Raw genomic sequence first — 25044 nt, forward strand, 5'->3', positions numbered from 1 at the left:
TTTTTTTACTTGTTTTTTGTGTCTGACAAATCCAGAATGAATACGACGATTGAAATTATGTGATTAATTTTAACTAATCTCAAAATCAGGTAAAGTTCTTTGAAAAATGTTTAAAATTAAGAACCACTTGTATATTTAATGTGAATCTGTATCAGAACCAAACAAATACTTTGTTGATTTTTAAAGAATGAAGCTTGTGGATGACTGAGATCTACATGAACATTTCTAAAATGTAACATCCCAGTATAATAGATAGATAAGAAGCAAAGTAAAATCTTTATTTCGGATGCTAAAAGGTCACAGTGAAAGGCTTCAGATATACTGAGACATAAAGGCTTTAAAAAGAAATCTCTGAATATTTGAAGTTTTGAAGTCTTTGCCACAGGCATGACAGCTACATTTTAAATGACATGCTTGTGCTTCTCTATGTGCTGTTATAAGTACTGAGAGGAAAAGAAGAAAGAGGTTTGTGGCACTTGTTTGAACACTGTGGTGTAAAGAAAACTGTGTTATGGTAACTGGGAAAAAGGTTGTAGAAATTTATTGATGTGGGTCACACATGCCCTTGTGATAAACTTTGCCATTTACACTGTAAAAAAAATGTCTAAACCTAAGTGGACTGAGTAGTCGTCATGCTGTTTGTGTAAAAATCAAAATAAAAGACAATCCAAAACTGTCCATTGAACTGATTTAATGCCCTTGTGACTTTTTTTTTCCAAATAGTGACAAATATAGCAGCAGGAGGAAGAGACTCTTGGGTGAATTCTGAATTTCATCGCTTCAACATTTGTATTTTTGTGACGGTAATTTTAAGATTGGTTTCCGACTGCTTGGACACCTTCCCTTCGACTTGTCTGGTTACATTTTCTGGGTCACACTCCCATTCTTGAGTGCATTTCAAAGACACATGTAAATCCCATCTCCTCACCCTCATACTGTAAAACAAACATCATAGCTGAGTGCTCCAATGAAAAGTTACCACATCAAATTACCATCAGCAATTTGGTTTTTTTGCAAGAGACAAGACAAAATCCTTAAAATACAAAATATTTATTTTGAAAATGTCTTTATAAGAGTAAAACAAAAACAAAAAATAAATCAAAACCAAATCAAAACCATACAAATTGTTTGGTTACTAGCATACCACACTAGTGCTAGGAACTAACAATGGAGAATTGCTCACTCAGGGGTAACTCACAGACGCTCAGAGGCGATGAATACATCTCCACCTCTGCCCTCCGATTTCATATTGCACCCAAACACTGAGGCAAACAGAAGCGCCGAAAAAGTGGCACTAGTGGTGAAATGGCATCCTGTCTGTTCGATAAGCTTCCATAACCAGGGTGGGCAGACATGTGGCAACCATCTGATTTTCTTCTCTTTTTTTTTTTTTTTTTTAAACAAAAACACAAAACCAAAAACAAATAAAGTGAGTTTAATACATATCTGAAATACAGTGGGGACTTAAATGTTGGCATTGATATGGTGAGGAACAAAAATTAAGAGTTAGGGGGAGCTCTTCGACCAAAATTCAGTATCCCAAGGAGTATCCCAACCTTCCAAAAACTAAACAGTGTGCTTCTGAAAGATATGGACAAGAAGAAGGAGAAAGCCTCATGTCTGCGTATGCGGTTAGCAGCAGAGTCCGAGGCCGCAGAGGTCAATGTTGCACCTTTGAGGTTGCAGTGGAGTCAGCTTGGTAAGCACGACCTTATAGCAGATATAAACATATATGTATTCTTAAACCTTTTTAATCTTTTATTGTGGTTGTACAATATTCCCTGATGGCCTGATTTGGCCGCTGAGTGTTATACAGAATCCTGAAGAGATATCAAAATTAAAGAGGAAAAAAAACAAAACAAAAACAAACGAGAGAAGTGATGAAATTGTCCATTGAGGGAAATGAGGGGGAGTTTGATGGGGGAATCCTGTTTGTTGCAGTTTGTGGGACTGGCTGTCGCTCTCCCTTGTCCCCTTCTTAAAATGTTATACACGCTGGTCAAACACACACAGTTCCTCCATCGCACTGCCGTGACAATCTGCTCTGAGGAGGGAGGAAAAGACATTCAGTTGAGACTAAAGAAAGAGCGTAAGAGCCATGCTTCTCCTCTAACTGAAATATTATTATCATTTTTACCTATGTCAGCTTCTTGGCTTTGTTGTAAAGTGAATCCACGACTTTGCTCATGTTCTGAATTGTTTCCAAGGCTGCTTCGTATGTTTTGTCCACTGGGGGCTCCTCGAATATGATCAAGACACCTTCACCTTGGTCAAGGATTCCTGCACAAGAATGTGTCACATAAATATATTAGAGTAGACTGAAGACTCATGCTCTGTACTGCGGCACATTAGAACCATTGTAGGTTACAAAAAAAAAAAAAAAAAAAAAGAATTTCTGGGAATAAAGTAGTAAATTTACAGGGGAACATTTTGTTCTGTAATTCTCTGAGATTAAAGTGACAAATTTACGAGACATAAACTCTGAAAAACTTTTTTGTTTTCAAGGAACCACATCGCTTCACTCTACAAGGTTAATGAACCCCATCACACTACAAACACTGCCGGCAAACAGGGAATCCCAGCAAACACTGAAACGTTCAAAGACTGTTGTTTGAGCTTCCTATCAAAACGTCCTGTTGTGGTTCAAAAATGGTTTCAAACAGAAAAATGTGCCGATGTCAAAGACGTTACGTGGCCATAGGCTTGATGGCCTTCCTGGGTTTTCTAGCTACATCAAAACATGATGTGAACAGGAATGGGCCTCTTCAGCTAAAGTTCATGTACATTTAGAAACTTTATATATCCTAAAAACTGAAAATAATAAAGTAATCTAAGTCTAAAAATAATGTAATGTTAACAGTAGGGCTGGGCGGTATTCGCGGTGACGGTAACTTACCGCAGTAAACATGAGCCGTGGTACTGCTTTTGTGGTTACCTTCATACTGCAGTAACGTTCGGCTACAGCGGCAGAATGGGGCCCGGCGGCTGGCCCGCCTGCCTGCCTCACACACCTCCCTCGCTACGTGATGGAGGTGGCCTGGCTGACCGCATCAAACCCAGGCCCGCGGGAGAAGGGGGCCCGGGAGCCGCCGGCCCTCCCTCTTCCCTCTAACGTTTATACATTCTATATAACGTTTTATACACAATAGATGGATTAGCAACCGTTTCACTTCTGATGATAAATAGTTTCCATCCTAGACTTGTATGGCTTTTTAAACTTTTTTATTTAAGGTGTAAAAAAAAAAAAAAAAAAGAGAGAGAGAGAGAAGATGACACCGCAATATCATACCGTCACCGCATCCCCCCCAAAATAATACCGTGATATTGATTTTAGGCCATACCGCCCAGCCCTAGTTAACAGTGACTCATTCATCCACCATGATTGGGTACCTATGCTGATTTAGTGGCTCTTAAATGCTACGTCTACTGACTTTCTGACAGTTAATCTCAGACATTTCTGTGTTTTTTTTCTTGCAAATTTATGACGTCATAATCTCAGAGTATATTCAATTTGTTTTTTGTTTTTTTTTTCCAAAATTTGTGATTTTCTGTCAGTAAATTTACAGTTTTAATCTCAGACGATATCTTTTATCTGGCCATTATGTGTTTTTCTCCTAGTATTAACCCCCTTACACTAGGTGGGTGGGTGGGTTTGGATGTTTCTGTTCTTTAACTACTATGCTGTCTGTGCTCTGCCTGTGACGTGAATTTATCATTTGACTTTTAGGAAAAGACAACTCCAATTACCGTGAAACTTTTTGTCCAGAATCATCTGTGATAATTTCCTCTCAACATCCCCCTATGAAGAACAAGAAAAGACACGAATAAGAAAAACCCTCGTTTTCAGAGATATAAATGACAATTTTAACACTCAGAAAAAACATGTATGCAAATATACATACCTTTGACAGTTTGATTAGACCTGATATGTGTGCTATCTGAAAACAGAAGCAGAGGAAAATGAAGGAATCATTAATTTCTTTGTTAAATAGGTGACATAAAGATTGATGTAAATATATAAAAACAATAAATAAATAATACAGGACAGCATACATGATTATAGCACCATTATCACTGAGCATTTAACAGCAGGTAAGAAACAACTGTGAGGAAAGTAGGACTGTATATAGTGCAATAAAAAATCATGGGCACACTCTGGTAATAGTTGGAGTAAAACCTATTCTGTCTGAACATGGTTGGAACAGAGTCGACTGCCAAAATCTTCCCACATTGTGAGATAACAACACTTCTTTAGTTCTGCTCTTCATCCCACTGTGCTATTTATTCTTCCTGATATTTCTATAATTTATACCTTTAGCTGTACAAGATTATTCGTATTTATATCTATGGTGTCCTATGTCCACAATAACTGTTAAACTGCTCACAGTGTAGACCGCCACAACCCCCCAGCATGGGAGAAAATCTTACGGTTTGATTCTGCTCTTTTTATTCGTAATTCCACTTTTCCCTGTGTCTACATTCATACTATGCACTGTGCTGTATTTTGTTTAATTTGCGTTAACACCTTGGGCCGAGGGGAATTCAATTTTGTTTCCATACACTCTGTATGTGGAAATGGTCGTGGACAAACTTGAACTTAAACTGGAGCTTACGAAAGTCTTTGCACAAAGTTATAAGAAAATAAAGACGATGGCGAGACACAAAGAAATGTTAAGACCTGATAATAATTGGAGAAGGTTTAATTGTATAACTCTATGGTGATAAGTTTCCTTTGTAAAGCTGGGTCCTTACCTGTACTCTGGAAAATGGTTCAATGACTCGGATGAGGTTTTGTTCCAGCAGGTTGTCGTACAGCTTGGCCAGGTGAGTGTTGATAATGGGATCGTCCCTCAGTTCTGCTCTGTACTCTGTTAGGGCCTGGAACATGCACAACTTTGACTTTAAAAACTTAAAATACTCTAACGAGGAAGCAATATGAGTAGACGCATACTTCAAAACTTCATTAAAAATGCATTATATATACACTAAACAACACTTTGAACAAGGTTTTTGCCATCATAGAATCAGCAGGTATAATCATTCAAACTAAAAGTCAAGGTGCTTAAGTTAATTTCTGTGTGCTGCACGTATCCCAGCCAGCGTAAGAAGCAGTCGGTGAAGAAAAAACACAAGACCCAAAAGGCTAAACAGAGGTCAATCTGCATAAAAATCCATGGACACAGATTTGATGGAATTCTTACCTTTTCAAAGTCTGCTAATGATCTGTTCTTGCAGGCCTGGGCTACACATTTCAGTGCATCTGTCTGGATGGGTAAAAACAAAAAAAAAAAAAACACCATAAATGTCATCCTACAGAAACCAGTTCAATTAAATTGATTACATGCACAAACTAGATGTATATAGTGACCACAGCAAAGAAGCAGAAAACTGTTTCTTTTATGAGGTGTTTCAGAAGAATAAAGCAGCTTGTATTTTATTATATTATAGGATTTATTTATTTAATCCTTCTTTTTTGTAACAGCAGCAATATTAAGGAAAAACAACTGCTGCTTACAGTTAAAACTGAAAACATCACTGCTTTGCAAAATCTGCCGTGAGCAGAAAATGATGTGTACTTGCCTGTCTGCCGGCATATCGCAGGCCCAGTTTACCACTGATCAGGGCTTGAACCTCCTCTGGTCTGAAACAGAACAGAGAGACATATAATAATATTTATGATTCAAACGTACCATGTGGATGTGAAACTTTCAACCAGCTCAGTGTCATTCAGTGTTGGCAGATGAATAGTGTTTGGCTTCCCCCCTTGCTACGAGCAACTGGAGCTCCCCGCTCATTTGCCGGCGGAGGTCTGACAGGTGATGCGTCTGACTTTAGCTAGCGGAATGGTGTGAAGCCAAACACTTTTCATCGGCAATGACACGGAGCTGGTTGAAAATGGGCAGAGTTTCCCTTTAAGTATTGCACGTAGAGTTTTAAACACGACTCACAGGTTGAGGACAATTTTGCACAGAAGCATGTATTTGAGTGCTGTGATGGCTCTGGGGCTGTCGATGGAGTCGTAGCCCTCGAAGGCCTCAAAGAAGTAGGAGTAGGCCGTCTTCCAGTCCTTCTCCTCTGCTGCGTGGATGATCCCTGTAGCAGAGATGACACAGCGTGATAGTTACTATCTACGGCAGGAGGTTCATACAGTTTTGCAAAAAGTATTCCAGGTGGACATTTCATTTAAACTAAAGACCCTATATTCACACCCCCTGCCTTTGGACAATGTCACCTCTCATAAAGGATATCTTTTTTGGATCTTAAGTGCAGCCGGCAGGAAAGTCATTGCTGCAAAATGGCTAAACCCAGCAACACCTACAGTCAATGATTACACTGATATTATATGTGACATCTTTCAGAAGGAAAGGATTACTTTGTCTATTAGACTGCAACAGGACAAGATTGTGAAAAGATGGGAAAGCTGGATGGTGTGTATCACAACTGTACGTGCTTCGTTTGTTTAAGGTAAATTTTTGTCTTTAAATTTCTATGGTTTCTTATCTTCTTTTTTTATTAAGTTCAGTTTTATTTATATCATTTGTTTTTCTATGGTCATACCTGCATCTATAATTACTTTACTGGTCCTTTTTAGCTTCTGTATTATCTGCTTTAAGTCACTTTTATGCCACCTGCTGTTATAGAAGTGTTTTACAGAAGACTCGGAAAGATCAGACTTTTACGCCCTGTGAGGATGATTAAGTTGTCATCTTAGACCTTGGTACAACTCAATAAAAAGAGAATTTATAAAAAAAAAAGGATTAGATCATAACTATGATCAGATTAAGGAAAAAAACACCAGTTTAGAACATCACACTCTTTTTAATACAAGATAAGGTAGCTTGAAAAGCATTAGCTAGTGTGTATTATCATCAAATAATAACACTGACACTTAGAATTTGACTTTGAACTCTGCACACTTATTTCAGATTTGCTTGGCGCCCCCCTGTGGTAGAATCAAAAAGTGACAATGAGGCATCCAACAAGGACTGTCTCATCTTTTCTATCAGAAGAATCTGAAGGATGCTGTATTTAAATTTTAAAAAATCCACACTTAAACATGCCACATTTGTAAAGATTTTTTTTTTTGCCTTTTTATGTCTGTATTTGACAGAACAGTTGCCGTGTGAAACCTGCAGCCACCTCAGAAATGACACAACCCCGGCACGTGGTGAGCCACTGGGCAACCCAACATCCCACATTTTTGGCTTTACTCATTGTATTTTAGGAAAGCAATCTACGAACTATTTCAAGCACATGTCACAATAGATACACAAGTCTCTGGGACACTTAATGGACTGTTGTCAATATCATATGTTAAACTTGTGTTTTTCCTACTGTGACAAGTCAAAATTAAACTAATAAAAATTAATATGCTATTACCAAATGTGTGGTATATCTTGTTTTATCCAACCAAAGTACCAGATGATGAAGCTGTCAAACAGCACTAACATCAATTACATTTTGCTTGCGATTGTAACAATACAATTCATTCTGTGACTGCTAAATTCTCAGTTGTCCTGATGTGATAAATCCTACCAATCCGCTTCGTCACTCACAAAAACCGAACCACTTTAGTCCAGGTCGTCTTTGGAAGTGAGAATTCTGAACACAAACTGACCTGACTGCATGTCCAGAGCTGCCTGGAGCTTTGGAGGACAGTAAATGGCGTTGGCGGTGGTCCTGGCTGAGGTGAGGGCTGCGCGGGCCTTGGGCAGGTTACTGAGAGCATGGTATGTCTTACTTTCCAGCAACTGCACCTCTACCAGAAGAGCTTTGTCATCCATCTTTTTCAGCTCTTGGAGCAACTGGGAGCCTGAGGGAAAGAGGATGAACGCGAGTTAATGTCATGCACATTAGCTGTTGCAATAACTTTGTACAACACTCAGTAAACAGCTACGGGGTAAGTGTACAATTATAGTCCTGATATGTGCTGCTGTTCTTCCTCCTCTCATTTTAAGTGAAACCATGTCTATCTGCTTTGAAAACCCTCTTTTATAAGCTACTGAATGTTCTGACATGGACCACAAAATGATATTTTTAGTTTTGTGTTTCTTGGTGGACTAGAAATCATCTGTGTGGAATGCCACATAGCAATGACTGCCTTTCCGTAAAGTCTCTAAGGCAGGAGACAGATGCTGCCGTTTAGCACAAGATAAAAATGTTGTGTCTCTAAACACTCACCAAGCGCCAAGGCCTCCTGGTATCTTTTGGTGTCAAAATAGAGTGAGATCAGCCGTGCCTGAAAGAAGAGAGAGTGCTGTTAGACAAGCAGAGAGCAGCTGTGCCAATCTGATGCCTTGTACAAAAGCTGCAACATGTATCATGGACCTGAAAGACAGAAACACTACCAGGATACAACAAAAATCAAAAGACAGGAAGACCCAGCATGGGTTTCTGTTTCAGGGTTTTTGGATATTTGCTAATTACTTAACATTTCAATAACTGTAACGAACATATTAGAATTTCCATTATCAAACTTTGCAGGATATTTCCAGCCTCATTTTCCAATTTATCCTTTTCATTACCAACACATTTTCCTTCTAGATATATGTGCACGAAATTAAGACAGAAACGTTTAGATTCCTATATGTAATTGTCAGGCACCATGTACAAAACACATTAATTTCATACAAAGAGAAGAGATGCATTGTACCAGCTACTAGCTAATTTCCCTCAGGTCCCTGGGCAGGTAGAAACAAACAAAAACCTGCTGTTTGGGCGTGCTACTGTTTTAATCATGCTTTACACACCAAAAAAAGAATTCACTGACATTTTGGCCCACATGATGGAACAGACGTGTTTTAGCTAGCCTTACAGCCCTTCAAAAAGTCAATCATTATGAAGCAATTCATGACAAACACTAACAGCAAGATGTTGAAATGCCACTCACACCCTTTTTGGAAGAACGTGCTAAATTACAGACTGTTCCTACATTTCTTAGAATTACTTCTTACAGGAAAAGCCACAGAGAGGAGGTAAACCAACTGTTCTCAAAGGTGGAACTTCACACCAACACATCTAAGTGATAATAATTCTACTCCAAATGCAGCAGTCTGAAGTTGCATTACATTATCGCTGTTGAGGCTACTACTGGAAGACAAACATGTTTGTTAAATGGTGGAAAAAAATAAAAATTTGGCTTGTCTTTCTAGAGACCTGAGTGCTCTGGATCGATTAAAAAATTCCTTACATATCTCAGCATGATGTCATGTTGTCTACAGATAGCTATGAGCAATGTATTTGTATCAGCGCCTGTTTCTCAAAACATGAAGACTTCTGTCTTAGCCTGAGTTCATGGTACACACACAATGCTATTAACAAAGGTTCATCTTTTTACTCCTATCACTTTACCCATAATGTGTGTCCTAAGGACGATTCACTGCCTGTCTGAGGAGCGTCCCTTTTCTCAGCTTTCACTCATTCGCACATGCCACAGTTTCATTACATAGTTTTCCTCTCCAGAGTACTAACACAAAATCTTGTTGATCCTGTACTTTGTAATTCAGCCAAAAAGCTCTATATATTCCTGGCTGTGAGTGTGAACCTGCTGGCAGTGATCTGTCTACGAAGCCCATTTTGGCTGCCACAGCAGGATGATGTCATCATGGATGGCAGTGTGTAGTGGCTGTTTTAGTGTCTCTCGTTGGCACTTTCTTTAGGCAAAGTTTACAACTTTGTGTCATCACATTTATCAAGTTTCCTGTCTTCATTTGGTTAAAACTCAAGGTAATGCCACAGTGACTGTGTTGCATACCTAAAAACAAACAAACGCTTCACCATAATCTGTTTGAAATCACAGCGTCTCCCACGCCATGAGTCAGGACATGTTAAATTTGATCCCTCCCACAGCTGCTATTAATGTTAGGGATATCTCTTTTGTTTTCACTATTATTAACCAAAGTGTTGTATGTTGGTGCTAACTAGAGTTGGGTGGGATGACGAATACATCCTATGCTTCTACCTCATCAGCAGTCAAGGTGTCAAACATAATGCAAATACTAAACCTCAAACAGCATAACTGGTACACTATAAGTTGATGCAAAAACCTCTGATAGCTTGATATCCTTTGCCTACACAGTGTCGTTAAACTCAGCATCAAACTCCTTATTTGCAGTTCTCCAGTGAGGTTCTCCAAAAGATATTACAACGGTTTGTGTTCCATTTGAGGTGTTATATTTCATGATATCCAACTGTATACTGCAGTTATCCTCCACATTATACATGAGCCATTTCCGGCTGAAGGGGTGACGGTGGCCAGATGGAAAATTTTGCCCTCTTGTCAGATTCTAGCAGCGAGGCACGCTGATATTTCAATGACTTTTGGTAAAATGGATTAAGTTACATGTATGCCTTTTGATAGCACCCACAAGTTTACTCTAGACCTCCTTACCTCCAGAGCCTGTCGTAGGAAGGTCCTCTTCTCGGCCTTGGCCCACTCAATGCATTCAAGACACAGCTCAACCTCCTGCCCCGTTGCTGCCTCCATGTCAAGAAAGAGGTCCAGCAGAGAGCGGACCAGCCGGGCCGCCTTGGCCTTGCTGATGGAAATCAGAAAAGGCCTCACAAACTTCAGCAGACCCCCTAGTTCTGGAGACAGCCACAAAAAGAAAAAACAAATATTATAAAAATTGGAAACATAACCTTGATTAATTTCATTAGGTTTTCTGTTGGCTTAGCTGGAAAGTAAGACACAGAATTAAAGTTTGACCATTACCAGCAGCCTGTCCTGTCTTGGCCAGGAGTGTCCCCAGCTCCAGGATGCTCTGTTCTTTAACCCTGACAGCTTCCTCATCGTTCTCTTGGACATCTCTCCTCACTGTTAAAGAAAAGCAGCAAGTTGACATTGTAAAGCACTTTACTTGTTTTATTATTCACTTGATGCAACTTGTAAATTTTAAAACAGTGTGTGTGCCAAAGTGAGACACTCATTTAATTAGTGTGAGTCCTGGACTTTTTAAGCTTTGGAAACCACCATCTGACGTCATCTTGTTTTATGGTGTTTGATGTCACATGATCTGTTTTATTTACATCCTCTCAGTATTACTCAATATTTGGTACAGAGTAGACACAAATCTTACAACTATACATGCAACTAAAAATTAGTTTTATCTACATATTTTTTAAATCTGTAACAGTGGTGTAGTGGTAGTTGATCAGGTGGGTGTACCCCTATGTAGACAGGTAGGTTACCCACTGGGAAGTGTGTATGCTGTCCTACATATATATATATATATATATATATATATATATATATATATATATATATATATATTTATTCCAAAGGCTTTTTTGGTTGATGGGTGGAAATCCTGTAAATGGCTAGAAAAAGCAGTGGGTATACCTTCTGCTACACCACTGGTCTGTAAGAAAAACAGTAAAAAATGGAGATCACAATGCTCCTGAGCCCAATTTTTTTTTTCTTAAAATAGCTTCCTATGTCTGAGCAACAGTCACAACCCCAAAAATACTGTACTCGTAATTATATCGAGGCACAGAGAAGCAGGAAATCCTCACATTTAAGGTGGAGTCAAGGAAAGTTTGCCCTTTTGCTTGATAAGTAGCTGTCAGAATTAAAGCACTTTTTCTGTTAAAATGTTAATAAATCAATTTACCTTATTTACCTCACTAGTAGGAACTTAATTAATGTCTTGTAACGACATTTCTATCTGAAGCCGGAGAGCTTGACAGCTAGTGGGCTGTAGTGACAAGGCAATTTAAGGACAGTGATGGAAATGTAAGACCTGTTTACAGTACATCGTAATGCTATTTTAATACGCTCTAGTTTCCGCAAAAAATAAACACGCACGCGAACCATGGCCAGTTAGTAATACGTGTCCTATTAATTACAAAATAATGTAGTGGTTAATTTCACTGTGGCGAAGAAATACCTTTCACTGTGTTCATGATTTTGGTTAAAGGCGTTTGACAACAAGCTAAAGACGTTAGCCCCAACAGCAATCATGCTAACATGACAGTCTTGGTAGAGCTAACGGTAGCTAGCTTACAAACTGTGGACAATGACCCAGCAACACATGACACAACTACAGAGCCAAAACACAACATTACTGATAACTACTGACATATTTCACGCCCAGGCCTACAGTTAGCATAGCTGCTAACTCGCTAACATCCACTAGCAGTTGCCGTTACACACCGTTCAGCAGTGAGTCAGCACGGCACACCACCGGCTCCTGCTATTGAACGCCGCTAGCTAGCACGCTAGCGTCGCCTGCTAACATTGACCGAGAAATGGCAAATTAATGTGGCCGAAGGAGAAGTGTCCGTCTCCAAACCTCTGCCGAACACCTACCTATTGAATGGAGGATGTCGATAGAGGCGTTGCGGTCCGTGCTAATGAGAGACTGGGCTCTCTGAAATTCAACCACTGCTGCAGCCGCCATCTTCCTTATTCAAATACTGCTTGAATGAAAATTACGTGCGCGGACTACGTTACTTTGCGTAGGTGACGTCATGCCGTGGCTTGCATGTCGGGATTTAGAGGCATATGTGGGAAATGTAGTTATATGGAAAAATGGGTCGTAAACATGTAGCAGAGGGCCTCTTATCTGCGCATTTGATTTATAGATGTGTTTACCTTGTAACTGATACAGCTCTGCTGTTAATCAGGCTTCTGTCTTTATGGGATGAAGGAGAATATAGATTTATCCTAGTGGGAGATATTTAATCCAGTTTTACTCATGGAAGAGAACGTAGCCTATTAAAACATAATTTTGACCTGGGAAATATAGATAATATAGCCTACCAAGAAATTTGCTTTTAATATTCTTAAAAAACAAATCATTAACTGGTATGTACTGTAGTCCTGATAATCCTTCTCAGCTCTCAAGATAAAATAAAAATAAAATAAAAATAAAAATATAAAATAAATGTGGCCAAAAACGTTAGACCAGCAACACAATTTAATTTTTTTTAGGCTCATATGAATCATTTGGTCTTCTGTTTTAAAGTAGGTTAAAAATCACGATGCGCACATGCCAGGCCAATACCAATATTTTGTGCCAAAATTTAATAGTTTTCATGAGAATGGGACAAAATTCAGTTTATTCTGTGTTAATTTACGAACTCAAGCATATAAAACAGCAGTGTATTTCAGCAATACACAGTAATTCTCTCAGGAAACCACAGTCTAATATAAATAAATCCTTTTAGCCTGTCTTTCAATTTTTATTAATTAATTTAATTTAATTTAATTTTATTTTATTTTATTTCATTTCATTTGATTTTATTCCATAAACTTTTATTTATTGCTTTTTTCAGCCACTTTATAGCTTTGTTGTTGAAATTTTCTAGTCTTGCAAAATGCTTTTATTGTAGTTTATTTTATTCTTTATTTTTTGTCTATGTGAAGCACTTTGGGTTGCATGTTTGGATGAAAGGTGCCATATATATAAAGTTGAGTTGAGCTGAGTTAATCTATCCTAACAGCATGAACCCATGGTCGAAATCTAGCCAAGTCTTTGAATTAAAACATTAACGAAACAAAATAATACTTGAACAATAAATGGAAAATATAATTTAAAAAACTGATATATTTTCATGTATTTATATCTTCATGTGTGTGGTCTTTAAGGGGGATCTCCATCATATTAATAAATGACACTCAACACCGAATAAAGCAGCAATATCTGCTCAAATGGCAAAATGATGCATTGGTCTGACCATATCTCATAATGGAGTACCACAGCTACAGGCAAGCCCCCACTAGAGGACTGTATAGGAACATATAGAGTGCATGAGATCACTGTGAAAGCCAATACGGAGATTAAAGTAGGACAATGTAATACAAAGATCTGATATTCAGTGAGAACTTGCAGAACTAGAACTCACCAATCAACTCATTTCATGCGTAAGTGCTTTTATATAAAAGGCGTTGATTGGATTATATTGGTGTTATGAAGACAAACATCTTTGGGGTTCACCGGTTCAGTTTGCACGAGCGCCTGCTGTGTGTGGCTATAGGCGGAGTTGTTTCCCAGCAGAGACAGCAGCGCGCACAGAGCGCAGAGCGGCGCCCCACCACCGCCTTTGCGTCAACCATCCTCACACAGTCAACTGACACAACACAACATCAGCCCTCGCAGCATCCGCATCTCACGGCCAGGAGGACCAGGAGCACATCTTCATCCAAGCATCCATTCCACAACTGCCCACCATCGTCTGCGCACCGCCGACACCAGGCGTGTTCATCCACGGCTCGCTCTCCTGCCTCGGATCGGATTATTTTTGTCTTTGTCGCATTTATATTCTCGGAGATGGTTTTGTGTTTTCATCGCGTCTTGTGAGGAAAAAAAAACACATTGAAGACGCGGAGCATCATCCTTACAGCGCAGTTATAGCCTCATCTGGTGAGTCTCTTTCGTTTTGGATCATATTGGTGCTAAAAGCGCAGCAGTATAGTCTGTACAGATTTGTGCATACAATAAAACACATGATGCGCAGCTTTATTTCATGAAACAACATGACCATACATTACAATAAATAGGGATGTGGAGTTATAGGCAGGTAAATGCACCGACACATTAAGATATATTAACAAAGAGAAGCAAAACATGAGTGTTTTCTTCATTTCTAAGCCACCGCCTATGATGGCCCGCGTTTTCATTTCGACGCAGACGCTCAGCTTCAGCACCACGGAGAGCACCCGATGTACACAACTCCTTATCACACAGCAAGAAGCCCCAATAACACGCTGAAATCCCACCCCAGTGAGGCCACAATAAAAGCTCATGTTTTGGAATTTCTCCACACTTGATTGATAACAGGGTGATGGAATGAAGCAGCTCTGGATGCTGCGCAAGAGAGTCTTTGGTATGTGTGTGTGCACACTGTAGGCACTGCAGCGGGGATGAAAACATGTCGTGCAAAGAAAGAAAGAATCACACATCTCTTTGTTTGTGTAGTTTTAATGGAGGCAAATGGAGGTAAAACCTTGGATGTGCGCGTTAATGTGCCGAATCACGCATCAAACGCGACCTTCACCTGTTATTAAGGTGTTTACGTTTCTGTCTTCCATTTTAGTGAGAGGGGTGGCGAGTGGTTCACTCTGACTCGTCGGCCATTGCCAATGAAATATGGACCTCTCATAAGAAAATGCTTATGAATGTACCATATATGATCCATTTTAATCAGATGTGGGGAAGAATTCATGCACAATCACTCATATTATTATGTTGCTGCACTCTGTAATGTGCTGCAGATGATTATTATCTTACAGTTTCACAGTAAAAGGTTTATAATGTAGGAAGCAGAGAGGAGAGATCTGTACTATTTGAATTAATTATCTATAGGCTGATCCTTTCCACTACTTACTGAGTCAGATCAATACTGCTAATAAGGCTGAGGTGCAGTCAGATAAAGCATGCACACATTCATGAGAACATTACTGTGATGTTATCTGATGTAAGATGAGAGTGAACGAATTCGGGTTGCTATTTGTAATATTATGGATAATGTAAAGGTAGTTAATGCTCCACCAATTATTTTTCTGATTATTGATCTTTTCTGCTTGCAGCAGTGGCCATCAGGAGACAGAGAGCTGAGATCTAGTCGAGGTGATCGTTATCCCCTCTGAGAGCTGCCCACAGGACAATTCTCTCCCAGGCTTTAGATGCCCAGCGGCAGCCTGTAGCCAGGGACTCCCAGCAGACGCACAGAGGCTTTGAGCCCCTCAGGATCTCCCCTGGCAGACCCTCTTCTGACCCAGTGCGGCTAAAGCCCCTGGACGCCTACCCCCAGTCACCATGGGAACCGTGCTGTCTTTGTCACCCAGCTACCGAAAGGCGGCTCTCTTTGAGGATGGGCCGGCCACCGTGGGCCACTATACAGCTGTCCAGAACAGCAAGAACGCCAAAGACAAGAACCTGAAGCGCCACTCGCTCATCAACGTGCTCCCGTGGAAGCGGATTGTAGCGGTGTCAGCTAAGAAGAAAGGCTCCAAGAAGGTGCAGCCCAACGGCACCTACCAGAACAATGTCACCCACCTGAACAATGAGAACCTGAAGAAGTCGCAGTCATGCGCCAACCTGTCCACCTTCACCCAGGATCAGAGCACTCCGGCTCTCACCAAGAGCTCCAACAACACAGCATCGTCCGTCAAGAAGGCCCCTCTGACCAACTCCAGTGTGGCCCCAGGGACCCCTAAGAGAGTGATCGTCCAGGCCTCTACCAGTGAGCTGCTGCGCTGCCTCGGGGAGTTTCTGTGCCGGCGTTGCTACCGGCTGAAACACCTGTCACCCACTGACCCAGTGCTGTGGCTGCGCAGCGTAGACCGCTCCCTGTTGCTGCAGGGCTGGCAGGACCAGGGCTTCATCACCCCTGCAAACGTGGTCTTTGTCTACATGCTGTGCCGCGACGTGGTCTCCTCCGAGGTGGCCACGGAGCACGAGCTGCAGGCCGTGCTGCTCACCTGCCTCTACCTGTCTTACTCCTACATGGGCAACGAGATCTCCTACCCTCTCAAGCCCTTCTTAGTGGAGAGCTCCAAGGAGACCTTCTGGGACCGCTGCCTGTCCATCATCAACCTGATGAGCGCCAAGATGCTCCAGATCAACTCCGACCCGCACTACTTCACTCAGGTGTTCGCAGACCTGAAGAACGAGAGCCAGAAGGAGGAGGAGAGGAGCCGCCTGCTTATTGGCCTGGACCGGTGAGGGGATGCTGGGGGGGAGCAGAGGGGTCAGGGGAGGTGGGGCATACTCCAGTCTGGCATTTTGACGAGTTTGAAATATTATTTGTGATGCTATTTATTTATTATTGTCCAAACTGAGGTGGGACTAGGATGATTAGGAAGTATCTGACATTTGTTTATACTTTGAAGACTTTGAATTTTCAACCTTGGAGGGAGGGGAGGGGAGGGGAGGAGTGGTTTTCACAGATTTAAAATGCTGGCATTGTGTTTGAGGGATAACAGTTGCAATGGTCACCTAAAAGTGGGATTTAAAAAGCGAGAGCGCTCTTTTTGCCTCTTGAGGAGATGTGATGATCAAGGCCAAATTCTATTTTCAAACAAGCAAAGGATGGATTTTCTGTCAGCCTGAGAATGAAAGCTTTTTTTTGACAAGGAAAAAAAAAAATGCCAGACTTGGGTAAATCCTTTGCTAACGTACAGATATATATCTATATGAAATACTGAAAATCTTACAAAAAAAAAAAAAAAAAGTTCAGACACATTAGGAAAGGAAGCATACATCTACAGCAATGAATGTGGAGAGGACTGAGGCTGCGGCAGCCTAACCAGTGACCTTCTGACTGTTTGACGATGTGATGTGCACTGCCTACTGCAGGAGAGTGAGGGCCATCGCCTGACTGGCTGACTTCATGCATCACGGATGAACAGGCACCTCCAGCTGCAAACCCTGGCTCTTTGGGATGCCATCACCACGTCCCCTCCATTAATACGGATACCACTGGACATTTTTTTGCTGCGATGCATATCTGAAAGAACAGCAGGGGCCATCAATGCCGGATCCATATTTTTGTGGGTTTCTGTTTGTGGCTCTGCAACAGGACTTAAGGGAAAAGCGGATGGACAATAAGCAAACATTGTGGGACTTTTGATCAGGAGGACAACAGCCAGAGGACGTGTGGCTGATGATGAGTGGTCAGACTGTGTGATCAGAAAGACCTACTTTATTTTCATCTAGACAAAAAAATAAAACAAGTTAATGGATGTTTTACTCCCCAGAGGCTTACACCTATGGAGGCTTATTTATTGCTTTTCTGGAACAAGTTTTCTTTGATTTCTTTCTTTTTTTACTTAGAAATGTAATGTTTTGCACGTGTGCCATGCAATTTTTTTTCCGGGAGGGAAGGAACAACTATTACTTTTCTTCTTTTTACTTGATTTGTAAACCAACTGCATCTGCATTAGAGAATGCTGTGAACAAAGTGACACTAGTTTATTTAGCTATGCTTGCTAAAATAGGCTATTTGTTTACCAGGGAAAAGTTCTTTTTGTACTTTTTGTCGATTTTTTGGAATGATGTTTGATTTCGTGCTTATGATTCAGCGTAGAAAATGTTAAAAAAAAAACAAACAAAAAAAAAAACAGTGCCATATCTTCAATGAAAATCCCACAGGTCTGAGAACACTCTGAAACACTGTACTGTTTGTCCAGCTGTTTGGTGAATGGTGGGATGGATTTTCATTTACTACTAACTACTTACTGACACCTAATTTATTGCCATTTACGTATTTATTTAGGCACATTTAATGTAAATGAGAGATCGTTGGTGATGAGGGTAAAAAGGGAAGGACACGAGGAGGGGCTTCGCTGGTGTAGCAGGTGTGCTTATCTTTGGTGGGAATGAAGATTGATCTGGTTTATGCAAATGAATGTTGCAGGAATTTATCGACAAGTACCTAATTAAAAAGCCAATGTTAAATCTGACCATCACCAAAGTGACATCATCAAGGACACCTTGACAGAACAAGACATCCCTGACTTTTTACTTAAAGGTCCAGTGTGTAGGATTTAGTGGCATCTAGTGGGGAGCTATGGTAACTGATGCGAAAACGCAAATGGCCTTAGCTAGAGCTGGTGCTTGGTTTGTCCATTCTGGGCTACTGTAGAACAACATGGCGGACTCCTTGGAAGAGGACTTGCCTGCTCAGCCTTGCTTCCAATTTTTCCTAGTGGCCACTTGCGGTATTGCAGTGAAAATATTCCCTGCAGCTCAAAAAGTATTCTCTCCGTCGACCACCATTATAAAAGAGACGTTTAGGACGCCTCGAACTGCAAACAAGGTCACAAATGACCATGGAGGTTTTATGTTTGCAAAACTTTACTGGAGTCGAGAAAAACAGTAGAAAAATCTGTGACGTCATCACAAGGTGAAGTCTATGAGCCGAGCAGGAACTCATGGGCGGAGTCAGCAGGGAAAACAGTGCTGTGTATTTTCAGTGGGACGCATATTGCGGAATTACACCAGAAAGCTAGATACTTTTTTGGCGTGTGCACCCGGTGAACAATTCCATAAGGCTGAATAGGCGCCATCTTGGCATCTGGTATCTAGGTATTATTGTACATCTATGGAACCTGCTCCTTTTGTAGATATAAACCATAATAAACACAATAATTCTTATTTTCAGGTGACTTTAAACTAATGAAAACATTATGAATATTATATACCTATCTGCCAATGGATGCCCCTAAATCCTACAACTGGACCTTTAAGAAAATGCCCTTGAAAAACATCTTTTTGTCCGGTAACGCTGGCCTGCACGAACCCAACCTGCTGCCCCACATATCAGACTGAGAAAGCACACACACACTTTTCCAGGGTAATAGATTATTTCAATGACACTGGTTCAGCATCGCTGCAGGAAAAAAGCACAGCTTTACCTTCAGGATAATCCATCAGCATCACCTCTGTGTAAATCAAATGTGAGGTGACATCACATTCATCGAGGGGCTGCAGGAGACGAGGCGACCTCCACAGGAATAATCACATTTTCAATCATAGACTAAAACGCCGCGCTGCAGTGTGCGACGACACGACAACCAAAACAGAAAGCATGCAGAACAGTTGTGTCTTTTTTTGTTACAGAGGAGAATAGTTTCTAGCTCCGCAATGTGTGCAGTCACTGGAGAAGCTACAGTATTTCCATCCAGAAATGTATGAGAATTTTACTGGTTTCACATCTCATCTCAATGTAGAAAATACCTTACACTCTCTTTCTTTAGCAGTGTTCTGAAAATCTGTCTAACGGGCTGGTGGTGCCAACAAAAGGCTTCTGTCAAAGCTGAGAATGGAAAACCTCTCTGCTGCTGTGTTAGCGTGAATCTGAGATAAATGAGCAGCTCGCAACCTGCGGCCTCCTCCGCTGTGGGATTGTGGCTGCCATGTGGAGTTGAGAAAGTTCATTTGGTGTGTTTGTACTGGCACAATAGGGGGACACGCACTTTGGATGGATTTCTGCTCTGGCAGGAAATAAAGCAGGGCATTGAGGTTAAAAGGGCCTCATGAAGAGACCCCGAATCTTTTTCTCTCTGTCCACTTTCCCCCCCGACTCACTTAAAATGTGCCATTTCTTTTCCACTTTGCATCATTGAGTAGTTGTTTGAGAAAATACTTTCAAAAGCTTATACAATATGAAAAAAGACTCAAGTGATAGTTAAAGATTTCTGTCAAATTCTTTTCTGTATCTTGTTGCGTACTTTGTAGATAAAAAAAAACGAAACAGTGGTTAAGAACTTCAAAAAGGGAGGCATTCGATGGCTGCATGTGTGCGCGAATGTGTGCGTGAGTGTGTGTGAATGACAGCGTTTTATTTGTACAGAAGAATGTGTGACATGTTTTCTTATAGACATGGAGCATACACCAACCACACTGGTACCAGGACTTGGTTTTCCCTCGGCGGGGTGAGGGAGGGGTGTCGATGCTGTTCGATAAAAATGTTCTTTTTGTTTTGAAAAAGACAAAAAAGCTGTTACTGTAATTGAAACTTATTTTCAGTTAGTTTCTGCTTACTTTAATTTATTTTTGTACTGTGATGGAAAAATAAAATGCACTGATCGTTCAAGGTGGCCGCTTGTCTTTTTGTGCCTCCAGCTGTGGACTGATGAGCACTCGTTTAGTCTAAATCTGACCTTTGCAAACACAAGATGTGACATTTAACATTATTAGTAACACACACAGGGTGCTCTTCATAATGCTAATGTGCGTCCTTGCTTCTCTCACTCACATCACTTCTTTGTGTCTTAGCCAGGAAGAGACGCGATAACGGAAATGCCGACTCGCCAAATGAGAAATCTTTGGTTCCGTCGCGTCAGTTAGTGTGCCACATGTGCAAGTGCGGCATTTTTACACCATGCCACTTCATTAAAGACTTCTGCATAGGATACATCTGTTTCCTTGCTCTAAGCTCCTCCAGAAGCCTCCTTGTTTCCTTGTCTCCTTGTTGTGTATGTAAGGGATTGGAAGATCCTGCATCATGGAGGAGGGGGAATGATTTCCGGGTCGTGGAAGCAAAAGTTAGGATAATGAAAAGCGCCCACAGTCTGATCTGTTGGCCACTGGAGCTTGATGGTTTACTTGGGGTTTTGGGACCTTGCTCAAGCGCACCTTCTTGGTGGCAATGAGGGAGGAGGCAAGTGTTGCTCTTTCTCTTTCCCCACCCAGATTCATCCCCAGTCTGGGGCTCGAACGTCTAGTCACAAGCCTACTTTGCAGTGAATTCGACTGTAAACATTTTGAGCGACAATCACCTCTGGGATGGCTGTTGATCATTACTCATAGGGTTGGTGGTTTGATCCCCACCTCTACACGCAAAGTTTCCTTGAGCAACGCCACTGAACCGCAGATTGCTCCCACCATGTTTGTTTACATGGGGAAAGCAAACTGAACTTGGATATATCGTAAACATGGAACGTCCAGTGGCCGAGTGTTTAAGATACAAACTATATAACTGCCATGTATCTAATTAGATTTACTGGTTTTATTGTTATCAGGCCATTACATGCACATTATCAGTGGTGATAAGCATCATAGATATGGATTAGAAGGGGCCTCCTACACCTGCTATTAGGTTCAGAAAGCCATTATCAGCCTTTGATGAGAGCAAAGGAAGTCAGATGACTTAGCATAAAGAGCAAGAACGTCCTCAACCATGACTTTTGTTTCTCTAAACCTAACCTGACCTTCTAGACATGAGGAAAGTGAAACCTAAAAAGTTGAGTGGGCTGATAATGGCCTTTCAGCTTCAGCCTAGTTCACATTACACGATTTTCACCCTGATTTTGTGTCGCGGAGACTATCGTAATCTTTTGAGTGTTCATACCTGGCGACGTGTGTTTCTGTCAGCGGGAGTCTCGCCAACTGCGTTACGACCTGTGTGTGTACACTACAAGATTTCTCCACCGAGCCCTCGCCGACAGAGCCCCAGATAATGCAGTGACGTCAGACCAAACTTGGAGACGACACATCGTAAAGGCATGGATATTCTTTATTATCCTGGGTCCAAACACATCACGCTTCCCATGATCCTGTGGATGCCGCCATTGTTGTTGTTGCTTGTCAGTGTTGCCAGATCTTGGGAGAGAACCAAGCAACCAGGGCTATGGAAACAAGCCCAAAAGAAGCTAAGGATATACAGTATATAGAGAGAAAGGTGACGTTTAGAGAGCAAGCCCAAATAAGCAACTCCACTTTAGAAACAAGCCCAAAGTTGCGGCTACTAAGCGGACCTCCTCACATTTCTTCCGTCCTCCTGCGTGCTGACGTGGGACGTATCCCACCTCTCATTGGCTGATGCTCTTTGTCAGTCGTGTCAGACTTCTCCAGTTTCCTAGCATGCCAGATATCCAGTCCCAGTCACAGACGAGGGGGCGACTTGCTCGTAGGCTTGTTCACACAAGGACACGTCGTGTCAGACTATCTGCCGACTCACCTCCGACCCAAGGTGGCTCTCAAGATCATCCGCGACGTCAGAATTGCGGTGAAAATCGTGTAATGTGAGCTAGGCTTTAATCGGATTGGAACACCACTTCTAACCACTATCACAAAACCCTTTCCCTCTAGACAAGAAACCCACTAACACCTGCTAACATATCGGCTCCAGGTCTGATCGGCTTCAGTCGGCAGTGATGGAAATACAACACCTGGGTGAATGTGCTAATGTTAGTCCCTTTGCCAGCGTGATGCAATGATGGGCCGCCACAAAATACCTTGCATCTCCGTACAAGCAGGGCTTAGATATCGTTCAAAATTTAGTGAATAAGTCAGAGATATAACAAAGAAGTAACAACTGTAACATTTTCACTAGCCTCCGTGCTGCTTTCTACTGTTTACTAACCTGTTTTTGGGCTGGTCTGAGACGTTGAAGAAAAAACAACAACAACAACAAAAAAACAGAAAGGCATTCTCATGAAAAAAGTCTATCGGCTACTTTAAAAGGTTTTCACACAGCTATACGAGATGAAAACCCACTGATAATGACCATTTAATGGACTGATAACATCTGAATCAGGTGTTTGCTGGATGTCGTACCCTCTCTTTCTGCTTTATCCTGTCTGATTGAAGGTGTTAATACGTGTAGACAGTTGATCTGATGGCTGGTTAAAGGACGAACATCCATATTCACTGTTTTCAATGGTAGTGGGATAAGAATGGTCAAATTACGCCAGGTCAGTTTTACGTATAGAGACCAGAACTACAAATCACTTCACATGACACCCTTTTCAGAGCCTTCGTTTGAGTTCAGTAGATTTTGTTTGCATTTGTACTCTTCACACTTGGAACAATAGAAACTGGAGGTGGCAGCCATTTGTCATGAATTTCAGTGATCTGTATTTCCTGCAGTTTGAAAAACAAAATAATCTTTTTTTGACTTCTCTGCTCGCTTACAAATGACTCATATTGGTGGGAGGCTGGTCCTTTGCAGTCGGTAGGTTATTGTTTACTGTGACAATAAATGTGTGTTGACGTCCCTCCTAGAGTTAAACCAAATAGATGTGCACACCAAGCAGCTCGTCTTAGAAGGATTTTATTGCTGTGTATCGTTACTTCCTCTTCCTCGGACTTCTTTTATACTGAATCTTTGCGTTCCTCCTGAACACAACTATGTGTATAATCTTTTAAAATCAATGTCAGTTTTTTTCCAGTCATTCCATGAACCAAACTGCAGCAGTATCTCCATGGCGGTGTGTACCAGGAATCAGTGCTGCATCTCCAAATACACTGAAAGCCCCCCACACAGACTATTAGTTTGGGTCAGTTCACTCTTTGCATATCTCTCCCCGTCCATTAAGTTCCATTTATTTAACCACCAGGTCAGTCAGTGTTGTCTGACTGAGTCACTGCCCTTTGGGGGGAAAGTAAAACAGAGTCATCCCCCTCTCAGCAGCAGTCATCATCCATCAACTAGTGGATTATAACCCCTGCTGAGGAAGCTGGCGATGGCTGACACAGTGGCAGTAGGAAGCAGCGTTGTCATGCCGACGGCAGGGGTTTTTAGCCGTTTCGACGTCACCCGCTGAAACAGCTGTTAGTGGGTGGATTAACGTTGAGCTCTGCCCTGCCATCACCACGTCACACATTACAGAGTACGGCCGGCCTGGGGAAACATTTGAGTCAACACAACATCAGTCTTGGCACGATATCCAGGCTAATGACTTGCAACAGTTTTTATCTGATCACCCTCACGCCAGTAAACAAGCTCAGAGAAGGACTGAACGCAGCAGCTACTGATGCAAATAAATTTATTAATAAAATGATTAATGAAATATTTCTCATCATGGAATCTGTACTGATACAGAATACATTTGAACAAAAATAGTATTACAACTGTTCCCTTTAGACTTGGTCTGGATATTACAGAATATTTATGGAGCATAATCACAAATATGAAAAATATAAACTTAATATAAAATTAGGCACATACTGAATGGATGGTACAGATTTTGCTCAAAGCCACAGAGAAGGGAATAAATTATGGAAAAGAAAATGGAATTTGTTACCCTTTGGCTAACGTGTCAAATGTGTGTGGAACAACAACACTGAAAACTAGACAGAAAATCCCACTACAGAGAACAGTAAAGGGAAGAACACAATGGCACAAGTCTCCTAGTGTTAACATTCATATTTAACATCCTTTTATGAAGCAGTAATTAGGAAAATTCTGTGATTTTTACACTTGCAGTAAAGCTGATAATCAATAAAATGGAAAAGTAACTTTGCTGATTGGGTGCGCACACTGAAAACACATCATTAAAGGATAAATCAGACGGTATTCTAAATTCAAACAGTGATATTTTCTATGTATCAGAGCCTGATATATCTTCTTCCTCTGTGCCGTAGAGCTCCACGTGTGTCCAAAAACTATAAAAGCAGTGAGCCACGCTGCTGCACTGTGTGAAATGTTCCTTCATTACCATAAACACACTGTAGTTTGTTTTAACTCGATATTAAAATACTCACTAGACCACCAAATGTGAATTAATCCTCCGCTAAAAATAGTCCCTGACACATACACAGTTTCCTCCTGTTTGAGTAACATCTGTAAAAACAACAGTGCTCAGCTGTT

The 25044-nt window shown here is 41.2% G+C and overlaps 2 protein-coding genes across 5 annotated transcripts; one reads left to right on the forward strand and one right to left on the reverse strand.

Moving 5' to 3' along the window:
* Positions 1–1034: 1034 nt before the first annotated feature.
* psmd11b (proteasome 26S subunit, non-ATPase 11b) lies at positions 1035–12443 on the reverse strand. Of its 2 annotated transcripts, none has more exons than XM_033612266.2 (13): positions 12311–12443; positions 10715–10816; positions 10391–10587; positions 8182–8239; positions 7619–7813; positions 5949–6093; positions 5581–5641; positions 5202–5264; positions 4753–4878; positions 3903–3938; positions 3748–3799; positions 2138–2280; positions 1035–2039 (listed from the first exon to the last, which is right to left on the reverse strand). In XM_033612266.2, the coding sequence occupies exons 1-12, from the start codon at positions 12399–12401 to the stop codon at positions 2138–2140; spliced, it is 1269 nt and encodes a 422-aa protein (XP_033468157.1). In that variant the 5' UTR covers positions 12402–12443; the 3' UTR covers positions 1035–2039. The 2 variants fall into 2 exon arrangements, with proteins under 2 accessions (XP_033468157.1, XP_033468156.1); XM_033612265.2 differs by having other exon boundaries at positions 1035–2044.
* A 1454-nt stretch (positions 12444–13897) lies between these two features.
* On the forward strand, positions 13898–20541 carry cdk5r1b (cyclin dependent kinase 5, regulatory subunit 1b (p35)). 3 transcript variants are annotated; one of them, XM_033612021.2, is made up of 3 exons: positions 13898–14366; positions 15536–16666; positions 17304–20541. In XM_033612021.2, the coding sequence occupies exons 2-3, from the start codon at positions 15762–15764 to the stop codon at positions 17323–17325; spliced, it is 927 nt and encodes a 308-aa protein (XP_033467912.1). In that variant the 5' UTR covers positions 13898–14366; positions 15536–15761; the 3' UTR covers positions 17326–20541. The 3 variants fall into 3 exon arrangements, with proteins under 3 accessions (XP_033467912.1, XP_033467911.1, XP_033467913.1); XM_033612020.2 differs by having other exon boundaries at positions 13899–14366; positions 15533–16666; XM_033612022.2 differs by lacking the exon at positions 17304–20541 and having other exon boundaries at positions 13899–14366; positions 15533–16670.
* Positions 20542–25044: the final 4503 nt, after the last annotated feature.

This window comes from Epinephelus lanceolatus, chromosome 21 (assembly GCF_041903045.1).
Source record: "Epinephelus lanceolatus isolate andai-2023 chromosome 21, ASM4190304v1, whole genome shotgun sequence".
NCBI classification, from domain to species: Eukaryota; Metazoa; Chordata; class Actinopteri; order Perciformes; family Serranidae; genus Epinephelus; species Epinephelus lanceolatus.

Coding starts and splice junctions, on each gene's coding strand:
- psmd11b (XM_033612266.2), bottom strand. CDS start 12,401: ATGGCGGCTGCAGCAGTGGTTGAATTTCAGAGAGCCCAGTCTCTCATT. Junction 10,817..12,310: donor CGACATCCTCCATTCAATAG/GTAGGTGTTCGG, acceptor TTTCTTTAACAG/TGAGGAGAGATGTCCAAGAG. Junction 5,265..5,580: donor TGCGATATGCCGGCAGACAG/GCAAGTACACAT, acceptor TTACCCATCCAG/ACAGATGCACTGAAATGTGT.
- cdk5r1b (XM_033612021.2), top strand. CDS start 15,762: ATGGGAACCGTGCTGTCTTTGTCACCCAGCTACCGAAAGGCGGCTCTC. Junction 16,667..17,303: donor CTGCTTATTGGCCTGGACCG/GTGAGGGGATGC, acceptor TGCCTACTGCAG/GAGAGTGAGGGCCATCGCCT.